The sequence below is a fragment of the Salmo salar genome, chromosome 27, assembly GCF_965601325.2.
Source record: "Salmo salar chromosome 27, fSalSal1, whole genome shotgun sequence".
Lineage (NCBI taxonomy): Eukaryota > Metazoa > Chordata > Actinopteri > Salmoniformes > Salmonidae > Salmo > Salmo salar.
The window spans coordinates 40,064,422-40,089,475 of NC_138317.1; the positions used below are offsets into that span (position 1 = coordinate 40,064,422).

The following is a 25,054-nucleotide window of genomic DNA, read 5'->3' on the forward strand; positions in this document are numbered from 1 at the left end:
CTACGGCTGGCCATGCTTTCCACCTGGCTACCCTACCCCGGTCAACAGCCCTGTACCCCCCACCGCAACTCGCACAAGCCTCCCCCATTTCTCCTTCACCCAAATCCAGATAGCTGTGGTTCTGAAAAAGCTGCAAAATCTGGACCCCTACAGATCAGCCGGGCTAGACAATCTGGACCCTCTCTTTCTAAAATGATCTGCCGAAATTGTTGCAACCGCTATTACTAGCCTGTTCAACCTCTCTTTCGTGTCGTCTGAGATTCCCAAAGATTGGAAAGCTGCCGCGGTCATCCCCCTCTTCAAAGGGGGAGACACTCTAGACCCAAACTGCTACAGACCTATATCTATCCTACCCTGCCTTTCTAAGGTCTTCCAAAGCCAAGTCCACAAACAGACTACCGACCATTTCGAATCCCACCGTACCTTCTCCGCTATGCAATCTGGTTTCAGAGCTGGTCATGGGTGCACCTCAGCCACGCTCAAGGTCCTAAATGATATCATAACCGCTATCGATAAGAGACAATACTGTGCAGCTGTATTCATCGACCTGGCCAAGGCTTTCGACTCTGTCAATCACCATATTCTTATCGGCAGACTCAACAGCCTTGGTTTCTCTGATAGAGTTCAGTGTGTCAAATCGGAGGGCCTGTTATCCGGACTTCTGGCAGTCTCTATGGGGGTGCCACAGAGTTCAATTCTCGGGCCGACTCTCTTCTCTGTATACATTAATGATGTCGCTCTTGCTGCTGGTGATTCTCTGATCCACCTCTACACAGACGACACCATTCTGTATACTTCTGGCCCTTCTTTGGACACTGTGTTAACAACCCTCCAGACGAGCTTCAATGCCATACAAATCTCCTTCAGATGCCTCCAACTGCTCTTAAATGCAAGTAAAACTAAATGCATGCTCTTCAACCAATCGCTGCCCGCACCTGCCCGCCCATCCAGCATCACTACTCTGGACGGTTCTGACTTAGAATATGTGGACAACTACAAATACCTAGGTGTGTGGTTAGACTTGTAAACTCTCCTTCCAAACTCACATTAAGCATCTCCAATCCAAAATTAAATCTAGAATCAGCTTCCTATTTCGCAACAAAGCATCCTTCACTCATGCTGCCAAACATAGCCTTGTAAAACTGACCATCCTACCGATCCTTGACTTTGGCGATGTCATTTACAAAATAGCCTCTACTCAACAAAGAGGATGCAGTCTATCACAGTGCCATCCGTTTTGTCACCAAAGCCCTATACACTACCCACCACTGCGACCTGTACGCTCTCGTTGGCTGGCCCTCGCTTCATACTCGTCGCCAAACCCACTGGCTCCAGGTCATCTACAAGTCTTTTCTAGGTAAAGTCCCGCCTTATCTCAGCTCACTGGTCACCATAGCAGCACCCACCCGTAGCACGCACTCCAGCAGGTATATTTCACTGGTCACCCCCAAAGCCAATTCATCCTTTGGCCGCCTTTCCTTCCGGTTCTCTGCTGCCAGTGACTGGTACGAACTGCAAAAATCACTGAAGCTGGAGACTCATATCTCCCTCACTAACTTTAAGCACCAGCTGTCAGAGCAGCTCACAGATCACTGCACCTGTACATAGCCCAACAACTACCTCATCCCCATACTGTATTTATTTATTTATTTTGCTCCTTTGCACCCCAGTATCTCTACTTGCACATTCATCTTCTGCACGTCTATCACTCCAGTGTTTAATTGCTATATTGTAATTACTTCGTCACTATGGCCTATTTATTACCATACCTCCCTTATCTTACCTCATTTGCACACACTGCATATAGACTTTCTACTGTACTATTGACTGTATGTTTGTTTATTCCATGTGCAACTCTGTGTTGTTGTGTGTGTCGAACTGCTTTGCTTTGTCTTGGCCAGGTTGCTTTTGTAAATGAGAACTTGTTCTCAACTAGCCTACCTGGTTAAATAAAGGTGAAATAAATAAAATAAATGAAAAATAAAAATCTTAAATGGAAGAAGTTGGAAACCAGATAGACTCTTCCTAGAGCCTGCCGCCCGGCCAAACTGAGCAATCGGGGGCGAAGGGTCTTGGTCAGGGAGGTGACCAAGAACCCAATGATCACTCTGACAAAGCTCCAGAGTTCCTCTGTGGAGATGGGAGGACCTTCCAGAAGGACAACCATCTCTGCAGCACTCCACCAATCAGGTATTTATGGAAGAGTGGCCAGACGCAAGCCACTCCTCAGTAAAAGGCACACGACAGCCTGCTTGGAGTTTGCCAAAAGGCCCCTAAAGGATTCAGACCATGAGAAACAAGATTCTCTGGTCTGATGAAACCAAGATGGTCTGAATGCCAAGTGTCATGTCTGGAGGAAACCTGACAACATCTGTACGGTGAAGCATGGTGGTAGCAGCATCATGCTGTGGGGGTGTTTTACAGTGGCAGGGACTGGGAGACTAGTCAGGATCGAGGGAAAGATGAACGGAGCAAAGTACAGAGAAATAGTTGATGAAAACCTGCTCCAGAGCACTCAGGACAACGACCCTAATCACACAGCCAAGACAACACAGGAGAGGCTTCGGGACAAGTCTCTGAATGTCCTTGAGTTGCCCAACCAGAGCCCAGACTTGAACCCAATCGATCATCTCTGGAGAGACCTGAAAATAGCTGTGAGGCTATGTTGTTGCTAATGTTAGCGTCTCCCTTTTCAAGAATAACTTTCAAAAATAAGTTAAGTTTCAAATGAGCATCATCTGGTGAGTGGAACAGTGTTTTTATTGCAGCGCCTGCTGTTAGACGTCTCTTTGAAAATAAACACTGTGTGTGAAACATTTTTGGAACTGAAAGCCTTTTAGGAAAACGAAATCTCATTCAAATCTGTTCATATACACCCTCAGGAAGAATATGACACTTCAACAACAAAAACCTTTTTCTGACAAGCGACCACTTAGATATGGTAATTTTCACGTTTTCATAAATTCTTAGAATGTTTGGGAATTACATATTCTAATGCATTTGTGATAATTCTATAGTGATGTAGAGTGGGAAAGTGGCCGTGCGTGTGGACAATTAATATATACTGCAGTAAATAAAACTGAATAAAAACATCTGTCTTGTCCAGGGTTGGAGTCTACACAGACCTATAAAGGGAAAGGGGGGATACCTAGTCAGTTGTACAACTGAATGCATTCAACTGAAACGTGTCTTCCGCATTTAACCCAACCCCTCTGAATCAGAGAGGTGTGGGGGTGGCTGCCTTAATCGACATCCACGTCTTCGGCTCCCGGGGAACAGTGGGTTAACTGCCTTGTTCAGGGGCAGAACGACAGATTTTTACCTTGTCATAGCCAATCAGTAGGCCTCTATACAAACAAGCCATTTGCCAGACGAGCGTGGTGTCATTCACTTTGAACTGGACTGTGTGTTTATAGGCAGTAGCAACGGGACAACTGTAGATCAATAGAACACATTCACCTATCCAGTGGTGTAGTGGTGCCTGGAGAAGTGGGTATACTCTAACTTTGCCATAAAGTTCCCAAACGGCTCGCCCAGCGAAGGAAAGGCTGAAAAAGTATATATATTTTTTCTCTATGTTCTTTTTTTAATTGGGTGGGCCTGGCTCCCCAGTGGGTGGGCCTCTGTCCACCCAGGCCCATGCATGTCTACGCCCCTGATGCAAACTGAGCATGATGACAATTGCTGCATCACAAATAGCCTACTAATCAACACTTCGGACAAAAACGTTTTCAATACCAACTTTGCATTTACTGGTATATCATAAGTTGAAATGTCTTCCCTACCCTACAGGCTACCGATGTCATTCTTCTGTGAGCTGCTCCATGCTAAAACCAGTTGAGAGCTGCACACTCTTGCTGTCTGCAGATGATATTCCACTGAAACTAGACTATGTGTGGAGGTTCACCACTGAAGGTTTATAGGTTCACCACTGAAGGTCTACAGGTTCACCACTGAAGGTCTATAGGTTCACCACTGAAGGTCTATAGGTTCACCACTGAAGGTCTATAGGTTCACCACTGAAGGTCTATATGTTCACCACTGAAGGTCTATAGGTTCACCACTGAAGGTCTACAGGTTCACCACTGAAGGTCTATAGGTTCACCACTGAAGGTCTATAGGTTCACCACTGAAGGTCTATAGGTTCACCACTGAAGGTCTATATGTTCACCACTGAAGGTCTATAGGTTCACCACTGAAGGTCTACAGGTTCACCACTGAAGGTCTATAGGTTCACCACTGAAGGTCTATAGGTTCACCACTGAAGGTCTACAGGTTCACCACTGAAGGTCTATAGGTTCACCACTGAAGGTCTATATGTTCACCACTGAAGGTCTACAGGTTCACCACTGAAGGTTTATAGGTTCACCACTGAAGGTCTATAGGTTCGTCATTGAAGGCCTACAGGTTTGTCACTGCGCAAACATGTCTATAATAGATATAAAGGCTGTTGAGATATTCATGTTTCCAGAAAGGAGTGTGTATATATATATACATATATATATATGTGTGGCCTGGCGAAGTTGTTTTATGCGTTGACTGACTGGAAGCTGATAATTATGCTAAAAAAAAATTACTCTGCTGGTCTCGGGAATAAATTACGAGTCCTCACTGTCCAAGACCGAGTACAAATGTATTTGAAACTCTATACGTGGTCTCGAGACCAAGTACTACAACACTGACTGATACATAATGTATTTTGCAGCAAAATTGTATATTGCAGCAGTCATGTCTTCGGTCACATTGACGTGGGTCGAACAAAAACACTCTAATGATTGGTTGACAATAGAGCCTCCCACAATGCAGGGGATGGCTGCAGGATGAAGTTGTTGAAGAGCAACTGTAGTTGACTTCAGTCAAAACTTCATGACCTTTGATCACATTATTTTTGTAAAGTTCATGTCATCGACCTGTAGGTGCAAATTAAGACAATTTGTGTCCTCATAATAAAACACACTTTGAAAGGCGGGAATGATAGCTTGGGAAAAATACGCGACCTAATGTACGGTCCAAACACTTAAAAGACACACCCTATCACCTCAGCCCTCAAATTAAGTGGACACTTCTGACTAGTATACACTTGCAGGGTGAGGGAGGAAGGAATGGTTTTTACGTGGTCCACCCTTGGCCGGAAATTCGTCACTCGTTCATCACGTGATGATTGTGTTTTCAGACACCTGTAGCTTGTTGATGCTTTATATGCGCTACAGTCTATGATTGCATTGTTTGTTTGGCTAATAGTTTGGACCACCCGCCAAGATGGCAACAGGGATTCCCCCAAGGGCATAAGGCGATAAGTGGATGAGGGTGTGTCTTTTAAGTGTTTGGACCGAAAGTAAATATGTTTATGTTTGATTATTTTTTTTGAAATTGTAGAAATAAAACATTTTCCATCTACAGAAGTTCCAGCTAGGCAGACTAACTTTAGTTAGCTAATTAATTTACAAGCTTTCAAACAGTAAGCGTATATTAATAATTGTATATATTTTAATATAAGTAGACATGCAATCATAATTGACTGAAGCGCATGTAAAGCACCCATAAACTACCGGTGGCTGAAAACACAATCATTTCCGGCCAAGGGCGGCCCATTTAAACTCATTCCTTCCTCGGCCTGCAAGTGTATGATAGGTCATCAGAAGTGTCCACTTAATTTGAGGGCGGAGGGGATAGGGTGTGTCTTTTTTAAGTGTTTGGACCGTGAACTAGTGCCCGTAATGAGTAATTTTGTCGGATGTGTAGAAATCTCAGAAATTGTCTATATTTTCCCGTTTCTTTCTGTCACGTTGTAAATATTTTCCACCAATCCAAACCTGTAAATATAGACAATACTATAAAGACCACAATATTATGTATATAAACATCATTACGGGATATGTATGAAGGGAAATATAAAAACAGGCATTATCTATGCTAGCCATAAAGTTGTAAGGACCCAGCAGTATAAATTGAACGCACCCTCGTTCCTGAGGTCTTTCTCCTGTCAAGACGCTAGCGTGAGCGGGTGAAGAAGATAAGCGCAAGATGAACGGCATTAAATGTTTTATGTCGGTAAAAGTACAACCCAGATGGGCTGGCAATACGTGTTGTAAAGAGCGCGAATGTGGTTGAGAGGTTGCCCAAGTCACAAGAAGTTTGTAAGGTAAGTTTAGCAACTACTTGGCTACCTAGCAGAAATACCATGTGCGCATGCGGTATATATATAAAAAAAATATATATATATATATATATATATTTTTTGCCTGCATAAATCATACCAGGGCAATGCAGTTTATAGATAGATGCACATTACTGCATGTATGGTGCTGGTACACATTAAACTGTTTTGGCATTACATTAATATTACCCCCCCCACACTTCTCTTCCAGACTGATGCATCAGCCAACATTGAAATGCGTCCAGCAAGCAGTCTAGGATCGGGAATTTGGTGTAATCAAGGTGAGATTGTTAACTAGCACTGAAATAATGAAATGAGACGGGCGTGTTTATGATGATTTACTAGACTAGAGTCTCTGATTTACAGTGATGTTCTTTCACAGTGCACTGCACACACACTGCCCCCAATGTTTAATTAACGTTACCTATTACTTTCATTTTATATTAAACGAAACTAATGTAACACGTTGGGGGGGTTTCTCTTTTCAGGAAAATGGAGGGCAGTTCCAAACTGGCGTCTAGCGTTTGGTGAGTTCTTGTGGCATCTGGAGGGAGACAAATAATACAGTCTTGGGAATTTGGTTCCATTAATTCAGTGGATCCCAACCGGGGATACTAGACCCATCCACAGGCTGTACTGGAGGACTCATGAGACCATAGACTTACTGGTAAAATGCACATGATGGGGTACTCTGGGTAGAGCAGAGTTCAGTTGGAACAGTAACTACAAGTTTGACCCCCTGCATTAGGTGGTCATCAGTATGAGTAACGATCAACAGAGTTATGGGTTAAATATGATGATTATGAGAATGGTTTCGCAAACTACGCTGACATTTTGTGATGTCATGTTTCTCTTGGCTATCTGATTTAACCTCTGTTCACACTAGACACATTTTAAGTTTGACTGTTACATTGTTATACAAAAGGTAATGTTAACTCTATCCATGCTCACAGCATGTTCCCGAAGAGGCTTGCTTCCAACGTTCTGCCCTGTGTGAAGAAGAGATGGCAAACTCATGTAAGTATTCAGCTAATTGATGGGAGAAGAGCAGATACAAAGCCGTCATGGAAGCTAGCTCCATCAGTGTGTGCATTAATGATGATTTCCTAGACTAGAGTCTCTGAATATAACATGAAGTTAACTTCACAGTGCACTGAAAATGCATGCTGGGTATCCTACCATTTAGGAAGTGGAAGTTCCTATTGAGTTCTAATGCTTTTCATTACTTTGTAGACTGAGAATGATGGATGGACGATGGGTACATTCTGTTACTAGACTCCAACTCTTCGATGTCAAATGATACTTGGTAAGCATAAATAATCTTAAAATATTTATGCCTGTATGCATCAGCGTACCTGTGGCTGTGAAGCTGCAATGTGATTAGTATCTTCAGTGTCTATGATGATTGCGATTTCGGTTCCTGAATTATACTGATGCTTTCTCGCAGCGCACTGAGACACTTGCATGAGTTGTGAAGAGTTAGCGAGTCAAGTCATTTTTTAAATATTTTTATTCCTGTTCTCATATTGAGAACATAACTAATTAAGAAGGGTGTGTTTTTGTCTCTTTCAGGGTAATGGACAAGATGGCGTCCAAGTGGTGTGCTTCTAAAACCGTCCGTTGATGGTGAGTCCTGACATCTCTGGACGGAGAAGAGTTCCCAGCCATTTACTTCATTAGCCAGCTGGTTACTGGATTTGTACATTGTGGCATTATATCAACAAGGTGCTGAGCGATCAACTGAAATGTCAGTAGTTTTTAAACTAGTTTATCGATGTCTGTTTCATTTCACTTGTTTTTTTTCTGTGCGCTCAATGCTTCCAGTACACTGCAGTTCCTCTAGAGACGTCAGCTCAATCTGTTCTGTGATGTAGCTGGCCAATGTTTTACGTAGTTTAGAGCAAGAAACATGCTAATTAACTACAATGATCATAATCCATTGCACGGTTATTTGTCTGGTCTGTTACTATTTTACACCTGTTACGTAAGATACTGAAGAATGTGATCAAAGGGGGGGGGGGGGGTTACATAGCGGGGAAATTGGTTTTCTGCAGTCATAAGTCTGCCTTTACTTCGAAACAACTACTAAAATAGGACTTATCTGACCGCATGGACAACAGCTCTGTAGAGATGAGATGACTTGGACTGTAAATAGTTGTCATCAAAGAAAACATATGGAATATACAACAGCTGAACAATGTTATTAAAGTGAAGTTAGTAAATGATAAGCGGTCATGGTCAGTCACTACCATCATGGGACTTTGGTTTTATTCTGTTTACAACATTCAATCCACATGATGCGTCGTTTGTTTAATGATTTTTATAAGAAAGCGCTAACCGCTCAGCACTAGTAATGGATGACATTTCCATGTCCGGCTGACTCCTAGCTCAGTAACGGATGACATTTCCATGTCCGGCTGACTCCTAGCTCAGTAACGGATGACATTTCCATGTCCGGCTGACTCCTAGCTCAGTAACGGATGACATTTCCGTGTCCGGCTGACTCCTAGCTCAGTAACGGATGACATTCTCATGTCCGGCTGACTCCTAGCTCAGTAACGGATGACATTCTCATGTCCGGCTGACTCCTAGCTCAGTAACGGATGACATTCCCATGTCCGGCTGACTCCTAGCTCAGTAACGGATGACATTCCCATGTCCGGCTGACTCCTAGCTCAGTAACGGATGACATTCCCATGTCCGGCTGACTCCTAGCTCAGATGCATTAGGTGGTCATCAGTATGACTAACGATCAACAGAGTTATGGGTTAAATATGATGATTCTGAGAATGGTTTCGCAAACTACGCTGACATTTGTGATGTCATGTTTCTCTTGGCTATCTGATTTAACCTCTGTTCACACTAGACATTCAAGTTCAACTTCACAGTGCACTGAAAATGCATGCTGGGTATCCTACCATTTAGAAAGTCGAAGTTCCTATTGAGTTCTAATGCTTTTCATTACTTTGCAGACTGAGAATGATGGATATATTCTGTCGTAAGACTCCAACCCATTGACGACCAAAGGTATACTTGGTGAGCATTAAATTATTTAGCTGTTTGTGACAATATGCTTCAGATTATAAGTGGCTGTGATGCAATAATGCCATTAGTATCTTCAGTGTCTATGATGATTGCGATTTCGGTTCCTGAATTAAACTGATGCTTTCTCGCAGCGCACTGAGACACTGACGTGAGAAATGTCGAGAGTAAAGGAATTGAGTCGTCTTGAAGATATATTCCTGTTCTCATATTGTGAACGTCACATTCAAGATGTCAATTGGTTTGTCTTTCAGGATAATGGACAAGATGGCGTCCCAATGGTGTGCATCTCAAACTGCATCGTGATGGTGAGTTCTGACATCTCTGGGTGGGAAAATAGTTCCCAGGCACTTGCTTTATGGTTGCCAGCTGGTTACTCGTGTTGAGAGATTCAGTTTGTCAAACATAGCAATTTGTCTGGATGGTATTTGATGACATTACCATGAATAGTTGACTCCTAGCACAGATGCATTAGGTGGTCATCAGTATGACTAACGATCAACAGAGTTATGGGTTAAATATGATGATTCTGAGAATGGTTTCGCAAACTACGCTGACATTTGTGATGTCATGTTTCTCTTGGCTATCTGATTTAACCTCTGTTCACACTAGACATTCAAGTTAGATGGTTATACATATTGTCATGTGCTGACTCTTTCCATCTCTATCACAGCGTGCTCCGTCTCCCAGAGAGACTTTCTTCCAGCGTCCTGCCCTGAGGGATGAGATGGCAAACTCCTGTAAGTTTTCAGATAACTGATGGGAGAAGAGTAATACAAAAGCCGTCATGGAAGTTAGCTCCATCAGTGTGTGCATTAATGATGATTTCCTAGACTAGAGTCTCTGAATACAACATGAAGTTAACTTCACAGTGCACTGAAAAATGCATGCTGGGTATCCTAACATGCACGAATTCAAAGTTTCTATTTATTCTAATGATTTTCATTACTTTGTAGACAGAAAGTGGGATGGAAGATGGATACATTCTGTTGCAAGGCTCCAACCCCCTTGATATTTGGTGAGCATTAAAGTAATCGCCTTTGAGGTTTAGTGACTTCATGCCTCAGCGTACCATTAGCCGTGAAGCAATAATTCCCTAAACCGTAAATAAATGTATTTATCAAAGTACATATTTTTTTGCTTGTCAGTGATGTTTACCACAGTAACGTGTTTGAGTTTAACGACCATGAGAATACTTTACATGCACTACCATCTGAGACATAAAGCAACCTCGTTGAATCAGCTGAAACCCCGGGTTGTGGCAGTTGTTTGACTTGGATGTGTTTCTTACCTTCCCAGGTCCTGCTGGCGGATGTTAACCTACTGGGCCGTCTTGCTGCCATTGTGGCAAAGCAAGTTCTGCTGGGTGAGTGAAGGCCTATATATTTCCAATTAATACCCATCTTTTGACTGATCAAGGAGTACATCATCACTTTTTTTTTTAGGGCTGTTAAACAATTTAATTATTAATCACATGATTTTCTTCAGATTATTTTATTAAAAAGCAGTGTCTTGAGTTACAATCCATGTATAGTAAGCCTTTATGGGACAAACACAATATAATCAATCAGAAACCAAATGCTACCAATGTTTAAGTAGGCCTACTCTTATAAATGTTGAGTGTTACACTTTCTGGGCGTGTTCCCATACTCTAGTACTGTTAAAGCTTCAGGCGTTCTCAAGGAGTGTTCTCCTAATTTCTAATTGGGTGGACTACGGGGGGAATACAAAGAGCTTTTAAAACCTGTCAAACAATGCTATGAATTCCACAAGACCAGCCAGGCCAAAATAACATCAATGTTTTTCAAATTTAGGATTTAGGTTTTTGAAAAATACAAATTTCGGAATGTTTTTTTGGTGCATGAACCTAGGATGGACACTTCTAATGGGGCTTTGTCCATTCTGATTGGATTTATATGAAACGTCAAACAAAAGTTGGACTGTAGTGGGTACTTTTAAATGCAGTGTTAGAAATGATAATGAATTAAAAAGCCGGGGAGGGGTTATTGTGACAGGGTTGGTGTGGACCCTAATGTTGCATAACATTTATCCTACTCTGGCTTTGTACTGAACATATTCATGCGTCACCTATTCTTCTGATTTTAGATGATGTTACACAAACATGCTAATCTAGGCCAGGACTAGTACCAGGCTGGATTAGCTAGCTACGTTTGCTTTGACTAAACCAGCTAACCAGGGATTAGCATTAGCGGCTAACAATAGATATTTTAGCCAACTTGCTAAGAGAAGACAAACTAGATGTTTGCAAACAGATATAAACTAATAGTGTAATTGGGCTAAGTGGAGGGGGGAGGGGAAGAGGAGGAGAGTATTGGGAATAAGTGTTGCTGAGAAGCACTCTAATTAGTCTAATTTAGCCCATTGTAGGGCATGGGAATTGTTCTGACGATCAGCTATTGTGAAAGATTAAACCAATAACTAAATCTGAATACAAAATGACAGCCTAAACCTGCCCTACTTTACACAACCCAAAATATTGTGTCCCCCCAATAGAATCCATTTTACATTTGGTTTCATAATCTGTTTAATGCAGTTACCAAAATTCATGCTGTATGCTGCCTTAATATTCAATGCGTGAGAAATAATCTGGTGTGAAATGCGAGTTGGTGTCAATCAGTAGCCCAGACAGGCAGTGTTGCTGTGTGGGGTGGGCTAGTGATAATGTTAGATTCATATTTGTGCAAAACCCAGATATGAAACAAAATGGCTGAACCACTTACTGCTGCATCCATTTAGCTATAAATCACAACTCATGGCCCACTTCTGACTATTTTTATGAAATGCTCTCACTGTAGCGTGTTGTGTGAACACCTGCCAACGTGGCTCGTTAAATTAGCTGTTTTTATGTTTGGTCCCTATCTGGATAGCTTTTGGTTAGCCTTTTAGCAGTCTTACGGCTTGGCGGTGGAAGCTGTTCAGAGCGTTGTCTATGACTGCTATTTCGGTTCCTTAATTATTTACTTATTTTTGTGGCGCAGACACTGACATGAGATGTTAATTAACACTACTGGATATGCTTAACTCAAAAGATTACAGTTGTCATTGATAACCTCCCCTTAATGATTAGCAATGGAAAGACAGGACTTGGTTACGTTTTAGGCATCTGTTTCTTAAGGGAGGGGTTGATGAATTTTTCCATATGTACTTTGTAACGGTACTAATTGCTGCAATTTTACTTGCAGGTTTGCGACGTTGAGGTATTCCCCTGCGGAGACTACAGATGACACCAGGATCACTTGAGGATGTTGACAGGTCAGTCAGAACTCTCTTTTGTACTGTCTTGTAGCTGTGCTGTGGCTTTTGTGATGAATATACTGGAGTCCCTGATTTACTATGAAGCTCTTTCACAGTGCACTGACACATTGCAATTTGTCATAAATTATTCATATGCTATGTGATTGTAACGTTGTGAAAATGTTTCTTAGGACTTGAGGATGATGCCGACACTTGTTGAAGAGCTTCAATCATGAAAAGACCTGCTCGCCAGGAGGCATTTCGTTGTGTGGACTGTGTATCCTTGGCTGTATTTTGTGCCAATGACAAATTAACTTTGATTTGGTCGCCAAGAGTCAAGTAATGTTAGTGGTATTCTTGGTGTTGTCCCTGGACCCCCTCCTACTACAGTTCCCCAAAGTAAAGTATTTTGACAACTGCTGATGTAAAAAAATAATAAAAAAAATTGGATAATGAAGTTCAAATTGCCACCAATAAAGCAATTTGTGATTGCAGCATTTCAGTAAAGAATGAATGGTCATCCTTGTACTATTTTGTGTGGGGACATGGTTGTGGGTTGCGCTTACAAATTGTTAAGTATATTTTACCAACAAGGGGGAATCAGAGGGGTAACAGGTACAAAGGAATGCATATAAAGGTTCCCCCCTCAGTCCATGTGCCTGCATCATCCAATTTCCTTATGGGAGCAGTTAAGTGACGGGTGAAGTTACAAAGCTTGTTTTGGCGTGCATGAATTTACATGCTTTGCGTTTCTTAGTGATCGCTGCTTGAATCTCATAAGATTACTGCTGGAAGGCAGCAATGCTGTGATTTAATTTTTATTGTAGAAACCACCTACATTTTAAGAAGTGGCTACAGTTCCTGTTAGATGTTAACAGAATTATCGACAGCGAGAATGGATGGTAGTAGTCAAAGAGAAATTGAGGCCTGGACAAATGTGCTCGACTGTCAAGAACGATCTCGGTTAAAATCCCACAGACTAGTTGCTTTCAGGTCCACATGGAAGGGGTGGTCTCGAAAGTGACCTTAAGAATATGCAACCAGTTTTATATTTTAATTGAAAGGTTGCCTTCTAAGTGGTTTTTGAGGGAAACGTCTGGACGTTTAACACAGACAATACAGCTATACCGAATGTGTATTAGGTTCCTACCAGCTTTAAGGAATAACCCTTACTACAGACTGGTTTTCACACAAGGTACAGTAGACACTATTTAATCAGAGGATAGAATGGGCTTGGATAACCCTTACTACAGACTGGTTTTCACACAAGGTACAGTAGACACTATTTAAGCAGAGGATAGAATGGGCTTGGATAGCCTTTACTACAGACTGGTTTTCACACAAGGTACAGTAGACACTATTTAAGCAGAGGATAGAATGGGCTTGGATAACCCTTACTACAGACTGGTTTTCACACAAGGTACAGTAGACACTATTTAATCAGAGGATAGAATGGGCTTGGATAGCCTTTACTACAGACTGGTTTTCACACAAGGTACAGTAGACACTATTTAAGCAGAGGATAGAATGGGCTTGGATAACCCTTACTACAGACTGGTTTTCACACAAGGTACAGTAGACACTATTTAAGCAGAGGATAGAATGGGCTTGGATAGCCCTTACTACAGACTGGTTTTCACACAAGGTACAGTAGACAGTTATTTAAGCAGAGGATAGAATGGGCTTGGATAGCCTTTACTACAGACTGGTTTTCACACAAGGTACAGTAGACACTATTTAAGCAGAGGATAGAATGGGCTTGGATAGCCTTTACTACAGACTGGTTTTCACACAAGGTACAGTAGACACTATTTAAGCAGAGGATAGAATGGGCTTGGATAACCCTTACTACAGACTGGTTTTCACACAAGGTACAGTAGACACAGTTATTTAAGCAGAGGATAGAATGGGCTTGGATAGCCTTTACTACAGACTGGTTTTCACACAAGGTACAGTAGACACTATTTAAGCAGAGGATAGAATGGGCTTGGATAGCCCTTACTACAGACTGGTTTTCACACAAGGTACAGTAGACACTATTTAAGCAGAGGATAGAATGGGCTTGGATAGCCCTTACTACAGACTGGTTTTCACACAAGGTACAGTAGACAGTTATTTAAGCAGAGGATAGAATGGGCTTGGATAACCCTTACTACAGACTGGTTTTCACACAAGGTACAGTAGACACTATTTAAGCAGAGGATAGAATGGGCTTGGATAGCCTTTACTACAGACTGGTTTTCACACAAGGTACAGTAGACAGTTATTTAAGCAGAGGATAGAATGGGCTTGGATAACCCTTACTACAGACTGGTTTTCACACAAGGTACAGTAGACACTATTTAAGCAGAGGATAGAATGGGCTTGGATAACCCTTACTACAGACTGGTTTTCACACAAGGTACAGTAGACACTATTTAAGCAGAGGATAGAATGGGCTTGGATAACCCTTACTACAGACTGGTTTTCACACAAGGTACAGTAGACAGTTATTTAAGCAGGGGATAGAATGGGCTTGGATAGCCCTTACTACAGACTGGTTTTCACACAAGGTACAGTAGACACAGTTATTTAATCAGAGGATAGAATGGGCTTGGATAGCCCTTACTACAGACTGGTTTTCACACAAGGTACAGTAGACACTATTTAAGCAGAGGATAGAATGGGCTTGGATAGCCTTTACTACAGACTGGTTTTCACACAAGGTACAGTAGACACTATTTAAGCAGAGGATAGAATGGGCTTGGATAGCCCTTACTACAGACTGGTTTTCACACAAGGTACAGTAGACACAGTTATTTAATCAGAGGATAGAATGGGCTTGGATAACCCTTACCACAGACTGGTTTTCACACAAGGTACAGTAGACACTATTTAAGCAGAGGATAGAATGGGCTTGGATAGCCTTTACTACAGACTGGTTTTCACACAAGGTACAGTAGACAGTTATTTAATCAGAGGATAGAATGGGCTTGGATAACCCTTACTACAGACTGGTTTTCTGGTTTTCACACAAGGTACAGTAGACACTATTTAAGCAGAGGATAGAATGGGCTTGGATAGCCCTTACTACAGACTGGTTTTCACACAAGGTACAGTAGACACAGTTATTTAATCAGAGGATAGAATGGGCTTGGATAACCCTTACCACAGACTGGTTTTCACACAAGGTACAGTAGACACTATTTAAGCAGAGGATAGAATGGGCTTGGATAGCCTTTACTACAGACTGGTTTTCTGGTTTTCACACAAGGTGCAGTAGACACTATTTAAGCAGAGGATAGAATGGGCTTGGATAACCCTTACTACAGACTGGTTTTCACACAAGGTACAGTAGACACTATTTAAGCAGAGGATAGAATGGGCTTGGATAGCCTTTACTACAGACTGGTTTTCACACAAGGTACAGTAGACACTATTTAATCAGAGGATAGAATGGGCTTGGATAACCCTTACTACAGACTGGTTTTCACACAAGGTACAGTAGACACTATTTAAGCAGAGGATAGAATGGGCTTGGATAGCCTTTACTACAGACTGGTTTTCACACAAGGTACAGTAGACACTATTTAAGCAGAGGATAGAATGGGCTTGGATAGCCTTTACTACAGACTGGTTTTCACACAAGGTACAGTAGACACTATTTAAGCAGGGGATAGAATGGGCTTGGATAGCCTTTACTACAGACTGGTTTTCACACAAGGTACAGTAGACACTATTTAAGCAGAGGATAGAATGGGCTTGGATAGCCTTTACTACAGACTGGTTTTCACACAAGGTACAGTAGACACTATTTAAGCAGAGGATAGAATGGGCTTGGATAGCCTTTACTACAGACTGGTTTTCACACAAGGTACAGTAGACACTATTTAAGCAGAGGATAGAATGGGCTTGGATAACCCTTACTACATACTGGTTTTCACACAAGGTACAGTAGACACAGTTATTTAATCAGAGGATAGAATGGGCTTGGATAGCCTTTACTACAGACTGGTTTTCACACAAGGTACAGTAGACAGTTATTTAATCAGAGGATAGAATGGGCTTGAATAGCCCTTACCACAGACTGGTTTTCACACAAGGTACAGTAGACACAGTTATTTAAGCAGAGGATAGAATGGGCTTGGATAACCCTTACTACAGACTGGTTTTCACACAAGGTACAGTAGACACTATTTAAGCAGAGGATAGAATGGGCTTGGATAGCCCTTACCACAGACTGGTTTTCACACAAGGTACAGTAGACACAGTTATTTAAGCAGAGGATAGAATGGGCTTGGATAGCCCTTACTACAGACTGGTTTTCACACAAGGTACAGTAGACACAGTTATTTAAGCAGAGGATAGAATGGGCTTGGATAGCCCTTACTACAGACTGGTTTTCACACAAGGTACAGTAGACACTATTTAATCAGAGGATAGAATGGGCTTGGATAACCCTTACTACAGACTGGTTTTCACACAAGGTACAGTAGACACTATTTAAGCAGAGGATAGAATGGGCTTGGATAGCCTTTACTACAGACTGGTTTTCACACAAGGTACAGTAGACACTATTTAAGCAGAGGATAGAATGGGCTTGGATAGCCTTTACTACAGACTGGTTTTCACACAAGGTACAGTAGACACTATTTAAGCAGGGGATAGAATGGGCTTGGATAGCCTTTACTACAGACTGGTTTTCACACAAGGTACAGTAGACACTATTTAAGCAGAGGATAGAATGGGCTTGGATAGCCTTTACTACAGACTGGTTTTCACACAAGGTACAGTAGACACTATTTAAGCAGAGGATAGAATGGGCTTGGATAGCCTTTACTACAGACTGGTTTTCACACAAGGTACAGTAGACACTATTTAAGCAGAGGATAGAATGGGCTTGGATAACCCTTACTACATACTGGTTTTCACACAAGGTACAGTAGACACAGTTATTTAATCAGAGGATAGAATGGGCTTGGATAGCCTTTACTACAGACTGGTTTTCACACAAGGTACAGTAGACAGTTATTTAATCAGAGGATAGAATGGGCTTGAATAGCCCTTACCACAGACTGGTTTTCACACAAGGTACAGTAGACACTATTTAAGCAGAGGATAGAATGGGCTTGGATAGCCCTTACCACAGACTGGTTTTCACACAAGGTACAGTAGACACAGTTATTTAAGCAGAGGATAGAATGGGCTTGGATAGCCCTTACTACAGACTGGTTTTCACACAAGGTACAGTAGACACAGTTATTTAAGCAGAGGATAGAATGGGCTTGGATAGCCCTTACTACAGACTGGTTTTCACACAAGGTACAGTAGACAGTTATTTAATCAGAGGATAGAATGGGCTTGGATAGCCCTTACTACAGACTGGTTTTCACACAAGGTACAGTAGACACTATTTAAGCAGGGGATAGAATGGGCTTGGATAGCCTTTACTACAGACTGGTTTTCACACAAGGTACAGTAGACAGTTATTTAAGCAGAGGATAGAATGGGCTTGGATAGCCTTTACTACAGACTGGTTTTCACACAAGGTACAGTAGACACTATTTAAGCAGAGGATAGAATGGGCTTGGATAACCCTTACTACAGACTGGTTTTCACACAAGGTACAGTAGACACTATTTAAGCAGAGGATAGAATGGGCTTGGATAACCCTTACTACATACTGGTTTTCACGCAAGGTACAGTAGACACTATTTAAGCAGAGGATAGAATGGGCTTTGATAGCCTTTACTACAGACTGGTTTTCACACAAGGTACAGTAGACACTATTTAATCAGAGGATAGAATGGGCTTGGATAACCCTTACTACAGACTGGTTTTCACACAAGGTACAGTAGACACTATTTAAGCAGAGGATAGAATGGGTTCGGAGTAAACTACACTGAAAAAGACGAGCAGTCAACTTGGCCCTTTCTTTTGTTTCTGTCATCTCGGAAGTACGGAAGCTGTTTCCGGTTTCAGGTTCTATTGTAGCTAGCGTCATTTACCAGCTAGCTATGCACATAACCAGTATGCGACTTGGCCGGTTTGACGTAAAAGGTTTGTTAGGTACTTAGCTAATGTCGTATGGACACCTGTAAACTATCCCAGTGGATTCTTTGGATGACTCCACAACGTTAAGATACTTATTTGATTTGTCATGTTCTTTCGATAGCTAACGTTTACGTGGTGGAGGTCTTTGCTAGCTAACTAGGCTAGCCTCAAACTGTCTAAAGAGACCAAGGTGAGTGCCGCTTTTTCCAACTCACGACTTGATTTAACTGACAACTGAATAATTTAATTTAAGAAGACTAGTTGTCAAACTTTTGCCAGATGTTTCTTTTTATGTGTGCAAAGATTTTCTAGCTCCTATACCAGGCTAATGTCAGGAAAAAGTACCAAGTTATAGTACCTAGCTGGTTAGCGGTGGATTTGTGAATTAACTTAGCTATCTAATTATCTTAGGAAGAGCTATAACTTTTATAATTTATCGACTCATATTGTAATGTTTCCCCTCCCCAGACCAAGAACTGGAAAAGAGACTACACGCAGTTAAATTTGAAGATAAATATGTTCTGCTTTTCGTTAGATTGAGGAACTCCAGAAAAACATTCATTGTCAAGAGTTGGAAGATTTGCTTGTTGCGTTCCTCGACTAAACAATAGTCTTGACCCTGTAATGTTAGCTGGCCATGTACTTTATAAAGAACCTTAACATATTATACATAAATGGCTAAGTATATTTATGTGTAGACTAGGCCTACTAAACTAGCCATTAGCTACATGTCCGGGTATTAGGGATTCTAAACTATTTCTATCACTCCTAAACCAAAGGTAATCATTTGGTATGGTTTATTTGTTTGACGTTAGCATTAAGCCCTCACTGTTATAAGAGCAACATTAGGTAAAGCAAGGTGAAAGTCTTGGGGACGACATGTAGCTAGTGAGTATCCTCATTGGAATTTTCCGTTGGGCGTTAGTGTTGTGCTTTGTAGGAACAGTGGTTGGTTTCAATTTAACACCAACAGGTGTGACTTGTCCTGTGGTTCACACTTTGCCTCTTATCATTCCCAGTGATCTCACGGCAAGGAGAGTTAATTTGACTCATTCATCTAATGTACAATAGCTAGGCTATAGTCTAACAAAACCTCCAACAAAATCCTAAAACGGAAAGAAATTATATATCAAGTTTAACCCATTATTGCGTTCTCAATAACTCGTCATTGCAGTCTCTAAGTCCTTTAGTCTAAAATCCAGACATAATTAAGGGCGCCGAACTAAGGGAGCTGACATGACAGCTGTAGTAGGAAGAGTTTGGGGGTGGGTGCGTCCAGCTATCTCCTACCGGCCCTGGGGCAGCAAAGAAGGACCTGACAAAACCATGAGGGACAAGCCAGTGACGGACGAGCAGCAGGCGAGAGGCAGCTGGGGCTTGGGGGGGTTAACAACCTGGGTTTGGGGAGCCGGACAGAAAAGACAAACCAGTGAACAAACATTGATTGACGAGTACTTGGAAGCAAGTGAGGAGAAAATCCAGTCCAGGGAAATTGAAGCGCTGGGTGCGAGAAAGCAGGAGGCTGAGGGGAAAGCAGAACATGGTGACTCCAGATGGTGGAATAAGGTTCTGTCATCCTCACACTTATTCTGGCCTAGAACAGCTGATCCTGGTGGCCTAAGTCAGAAGAAATGTGTCGGTGGAGGATGGGACTCTGACAACGATGGGGACTATTCTGACTATGGAACCCCTCCACCATCTCCCACACCGAGCTCCTCATCAGCCTTCCGGTTCTTTGCACTCGCCTGGAATGGGGAGATAGTTCCGGAACACTATGAGATCTGCTTCAACCTCCTTCGCCACCTGTTTGACCTGTTGGTGGTGGGCTTCCTGTGGACTGTGTCCCCCCCTGCCAAGTTGGTCCTTGAGGTTCTAGGGGTCCAAGGAGGACTGAAGTTGTGGCTTCATGGAATGGCCATGTTTTCTGTCTCTACTGTTGGAATGGCAGGACTGCTTTGGTTGGTCCAAGAGTATCTTCTACAATTTGCTCTGTTGTATGGCATCGTGCAAGCACTGGTCATCTCTGTCAGCATCCAGCAGAGTGTGATCCTAGGAGAGGGTGATGAGGTGGAGGACGTGGAAGTGAGAGACGATGGGGAAGTTACAGAGATGTACCTGACTACAAAAAGGAAAGATGATCCTTGAGTGAAAGTTTGTTTTGGTAAGTTCTGTCAATCTCTTCTCCCTCTCTCTCTCCGTTGGATTTTCTGGTCTCTCACTGTCCTGATGTGCACAGTTTTCCTGACTGTACTACAGCCTAAATGTACCTAGCATGTACAAGGACTCCACTCCTAACCTCATGATTGTATTTGTATTTTTTTGTTCACCACTCATTATGTACCTGTTTGTTGTAGTTCATATTAAGAAAGGGAGAAAAAAAGCTTATGCTTATACACTGAACTAAAATATTAACACAACATGTAAAGTGTTGGTCCCATGTTTCATGAGCTGAAATAAAAGATCCCAGAAATGTTGCATATGCACAAAACTCTTTTATTTCTCTCATATTTTGTGTACAGATTTGTTTACATCCCTGTTAGTGAGCATTTCTTCTTTGTCAAGATAATCCATCCACCTGCCAGGTGTGGCATATCAAGAAGCTGATTAAACAGCATGATCATTACACAGGTCCACCTTGTGCTGGGGACGATAAAAGGCCACTCTAAAATGTGCAGTTTTGTAGCACAACACAATGCCACGGATGTCTCTTTCGGGGAGCGTGCAATTGGCATGTTGACTGTAGGAATGTCCACCAGAGCTGTTGCCAGAGAATGTAATGTTAATTTCTCTACCATAAGCTGCCTCCAACGTGGTTTTAGAGAATTTGGTAGTATGTCCAACCCGGCCTCACAACCGCAGACCAGGACCTCCACATCTGGCTTCTTCACCTGCAGGATTGTCAGAGAGGGGAGGGGGATTTCTGTCTTTATTCAAGCCCTTTTGTGGGGAAAAACTCATTGTGATTGGCTGGCCACGCCCCTTCCCAGTCATGTGAAATCCATAGATTTGGGCTTCATACATTTATTTCAATTGACTGGTTTCCTTATATGAGCTGTAATTCAGCAAAATCTTTGAAATTGTTTGCGTTTTTATATTTTTGTTCAGTATAGAACTGACGTAGTTTCATGAGGTTATATTATTGTGGTTTCCACGGTTATTCAACTGTACAGACTATGCAGACTGTTCTTGTCTAGGTTGGCAATGTTCCCACTGCCACAAACACCTCTGCTTGAAGATATTTTAATCTACAGCCAACCACAAACACCTCTGCTTGAAGATATTTTAATCTACAGCCAACCACAAACTGCTCCGCTTGGAGCTATTTTTAATCTTGAAACCAGCTTGAACTAATGAAATATCAAAAGGCTTTTTTTGGAATGCATATCATTACAGTTTACATAGAGAGAGCAGTGCTGTATGAAGGAAGGATGGGGTTTTATTTGCCTGAAGGGGTGCTGCAATAACAACCACAAGCAACAGCAGGCCAAAATTACAGGCCCACTGTTTTTTGTCCTGCTGTTGTCATCCTAATCACTTTCCCATGTGATTTTTGTCATGTTTAACTTGAGGCTATTTAAAGCATTTGAACCACAAACTGTTTACTGATCATTAGCTTTTTTTCCCCCCACAGACAATCATCTGACATGGAGGGAAGTTGGAGGGAAGAGGGATATTTTGAAAGCCTGACATGCAGGGATTGAGGGAAGTTGTTTCCAGAGCCTACCAATGCAAAGACAAAGACGCATGAAGAGAGCTGAGCCCAGCTGACACTGCAATGAGGAACGGCAGAGGCTGGAGGACTTTAGGCTTATATTTCACCTCACTACTGTGATATTCAGTGGCGCTGAAGCAAAGCACATCCACTACAATCTTGGTCATGTAGGTCCAATGATACCACTGTTGTCGCCTGGGGCCCAGTGATACCACTGTCGTCGCCTGGGGCCCAGTGATACCACTGTCGTCGCCTGGGGCCCAGTGATACCACTGTCGTCGCCTGGGGCCCAGTGATACCACTGTCGTCGCCTGGGGCCCAGTGATACCACTGTCGTCGCCTGGGGCCCAGTGATACCACTGTCGTCGCCTGGGGCCCAGTGATACCACTGTCGTCGCCTGGGGCCCAGTGATACCACTGTCGTCGCCTGGGGCCCAGTGATACCACTGTCGTCGCCTGGGGCCCAGTGATACCACTGTCGTCGCCTGGGGCCCAGTGATACCACTGTCGTCGCCTGGGGCCCAGTGATACCACTGTCGTCGCCTGGGGCCCAGTTCTATTGTTACAGAATCCGGTTTCCCTCTAGTTAGGCTCTTTTATATTCATTTTGTTTTGTTCAGATGAACTTCTGAATATCTACTTGACAGATACCAGCACCTTTTTTTCCCCCCAGGTTTCTTTCAAAGCTTATTCCAAGCAGATTGTTGTGTTGCTGTTAGTTTTGGGACATAAGGTTTATTTGCCTTGTATTTCATTTCCTGTGCCTTTAATAATTTCATGTGTAGTAGTATGCCTTAGTATATTATCCCTGTCTTTCTCCATCATAATCATAGTGTTATTTTCATTGTAAGTAAACTACACATTAAACATGTATTTATCTGTCTTATCACACGTATGTTCCTGTTTTGAAAGGTACGCTACAGCCTTAGAAACACAACTGTTTAAAAAAAAATATATATATATATATATATGTGTAAGATATATATATATATATCTTACAATTGTCCAGTAGCAAGTTTTTGCACAATCACATACAACCAACAGTGATGCTCAGGAACACTAATTCTACCTGCAAGATTTTTGTCTCTCAGCATGTCACAATCTACAGTATGCATGTGTAAGAAGAGGGTTCTCACCAGTGGAGGCTGGTGGGAGGAGCTGTAGGAGGACAGGCTCATTCAAATGGAACATATAGAAACCACGTTTGACTCCATTCCACAATTCCATTTCAGCCATTACAATGAGCCCGTCCTCCTAGAGCTCCTCCCACCAGCCTCCACTGGTTCTCACCCACAATGCCCCTGTATTATATAAGCTTTGAAGAACATTTCTAGTTTCTACAATGGCCTTTTCCAGATATTTTTGTATTTGTAGCAAAACATACAGCTATCATAACTTCACAGGGATGCAGAAAGTTCTGATATACTCATTGTGTACTGATAATGGGACCTTTAAACAGTGATGCCACATCGGTGATTCCTCTCTGCCTTTTATCTCGTGTGTTTTAGTGTCACGTTTTGACTTGTTACTCCACGTGTTGTTTATAAAGAAAGATGTCTTGTAATGAGAGTGTGCAAATGCCCCCCCCCCCCCCAAGACAAGTGGATCACTGTCGAAACAGTGATAAGGCAGCAACACTACAACATTCAGTTGATCAAACGTTGCAGATAGAAATGTGACAAATAGAACTGCCATGACTCCTTGTTCTACGTTTCAGAGAGGCATGTTTGTTCTACATGTATTTCTATCGTAAAGTTCCACAACGGGGTCATTCTGAATCCATGTCGTGTTTTGTAAGGGAATGGATGTGTAATGTATACAAGGTGTTGAGAAAATAAACTTCGGACCTGATACTGTCCTTCTAGATGTCTATACCCATTGCTGTACTGTACACTGACTCAGCCTGAAATATTTCCACTGGGTAAATAAATAAAGATGTGCCATTTTTTTTTAAATGTTGCATCGCTGAATCTGAGAATTTATTTCATTGGCCATGCCATGTGTGTGCTAATTTAGCTTTTAATACGCATGGTACTCATTACATAACACATTCGTAACCATTGAGATCTATCTAATAACAAGGTGTACGTCCCAAAAGACACCTATATAGTGCACCAGAGACCTGCTCAAAAGTAGTGCACAATAGGGAATATGGTGCTATTTGTGATACACTATAGGGAATATGGTGCTATTTGGTATAAACTATAGGGAATAGGGTGCTATTTGGGATACACTATAGGGAATATGGTTCTATTTGGGATACACTATAGGAAATAGGGTGCTATTTGGGATACACTATAGGAAATAGGGTGCTATTTGGGATACAATATAGGGAATAGGGTGCTATTTGGGATACACTATAGGAAATAGGGTGCTATTTGGGATACACTATAGGAAATAGGGTGCTATTTGGGATACAGTATAGGGAATAGGGTGCTATTTGGGATACAGTATAGGGAATAGGGTGCTATTTGGGATGGATCCAAGGCCATGTGTCAATAGGATTCATGCTTTTCGCAGCAGGACAGAGAAACACCGGAATAACCTCACTGATGCCATCAGAGCAGGTCCCTGAATTTGACCTGATTATTTTAGTTATTTTTATTACTGTCTCCATGACCACCAACCACTAAATCAGTCTTCCTCTGTGTTGACCTACTTTGTGAACTACAGTGAGATGAAGTAACTAAGGTACAGTACTGGAAACCTGACCTATCTTGTAGGTGGGGTTTATGGGAGATTTATTCATTAGTGCGCATTATAGCAAAACATTTTGCAATGAAAATTAGCATTTCTTATTGAACATGCTCTGGTAGTCTCTCCCCCATTCAGACTGTTTGCTCCTATTTGGTTCC

General features: G+C 42.1%; 1 protein-coding gene, 1 long non-coding RNA gene and 6 other non-coding genes across 12 annotated transcripts; all 8 read left to right on the forward strand.

Moving 5' to 3' along the window:
• The first annotated feature begins 5,981 nt into the window (after positions 1-5,981).
• On the forward strand, positions 5,982-9,589 carry LOC106589046 (uncharacterized). Of its 5 annotated transcripts, none has more exons than XR_014382960.1 (8): positions 5,982-6,142; positions 6,369-6,438; positions 6,646-6,684; positions 7,111-7,174; positions 7,391-7,463; positions 7,730-7,904; positions 9,130-9,193; positions 9,454-9,589. It is a non-coding gene; the product is annotated as an uncharacterized LOC106589046 (transcript). The 5 variants fall into 5 exon arrangements; XR_014382961.1 differs by having other exon boundaries at positions 7,730-7,882; XR_014382959.1 differs by having other exon boundaries at positions 7,730-7,783.
• LOC123731004 (small nucleolar RNA SNORD53/SNORD92) lies at positions 6,946-7,026 on the forward strand. Its single transcript, XR_006762509.1, has one exon. It is a non-coding gene; the product is annotated as a small nucleolar RNA SNORD53/SNORD92 (small nucleolar RNA).
• LOC145864452 (small nucleolar RNA SNORD52) lies at positions 7,249-7,317 on the forward strand. Its single transcript, XR_014382994.1, has one exon. It is a non-coding gene; the product is annotated as a small nucleolar RNA SNORD52 (small nucleolar RNA).
• LOC123731005 (small nucleolar RNA SNORD53/SNORD92) lies at positions 8,927-9,006 on the forward strand. Its single transcript, XR_006762510.1, has one exon. It is a non-coding gene; the product is annotated as a small nucleolar RNA SNORD53/SNORD92 (small nucleolar RNA).
• Positions 9,590-9,714: 125 nt separating the features above from the next.
• Positions 9,715-9,794, forward strand: LOC123731006 (small nucleolar RNA SNORD53/SNORD92). The gene has a single exon (XR_006762511.2). It is a non-coding gene; the product is annotated as a small nucleolar RNA SNORD53/SNORD92 (small nucleolar RNA).
• LOC145864402 (uncharacterized) lies at positions 9,731-12,968 on the forward strand. The gene is made up of 5 exons (XR_014382964.1): positions 9,731-9,939; positions 10,156-10,217; positions 10,499-10,565; positions 12,403-12,472; positions 12,646-12,968. It is a non-coding gene; the product is annotated as an uncharacterized LOC145864402 (long non-coding RNA).
• On the forward strand, positions 10,340-10,422 carry LOC123730997 (small nucleolar RNA Z195/SNORD33/SNORD32 family). Its single transcript, XR_006762503.1, has one exon. It is a non-coding gene; the product is annotated as a small nucleolar RNA Z195/SNORD33/SNORD32 family (small nucleolar RNA).
• Positions 12,969-18,226: 5,258 nt separating the features above from the next.
• LOC145850181 (uncharacterized) lies at positions 18,227-24,159 on the forward strand. Its single transcript, XM_082970242.1, has 3 exons — positions 18,227-18,677; positions 18,956-20,648; positions 22,119-24,159. Exon 2 carries the CDS (start codon positions 19,724-19,726, stop codon positions 20,630-20,632), a length of 909 nt encoding a protein of 302 aa, XP_082826368.1. The 5' UTR covers positions 18,227-18,677; positions 18,956-19,723; the 3' UTR covers positions 20,633-20,648; positions 22,119-24,159.
• Positions 24,160-25,054: the final 895 nt, after the last annotated feature.

Coding starts and splice junctions, on each gene's coding strand:
- LOC145850181 (XM_082970242.1), top strand. CDS start 19,724: ATGACAGCTGTAGTAGGAAGAGTTTGGGGGTGGGTGCGTCCAGCTATC.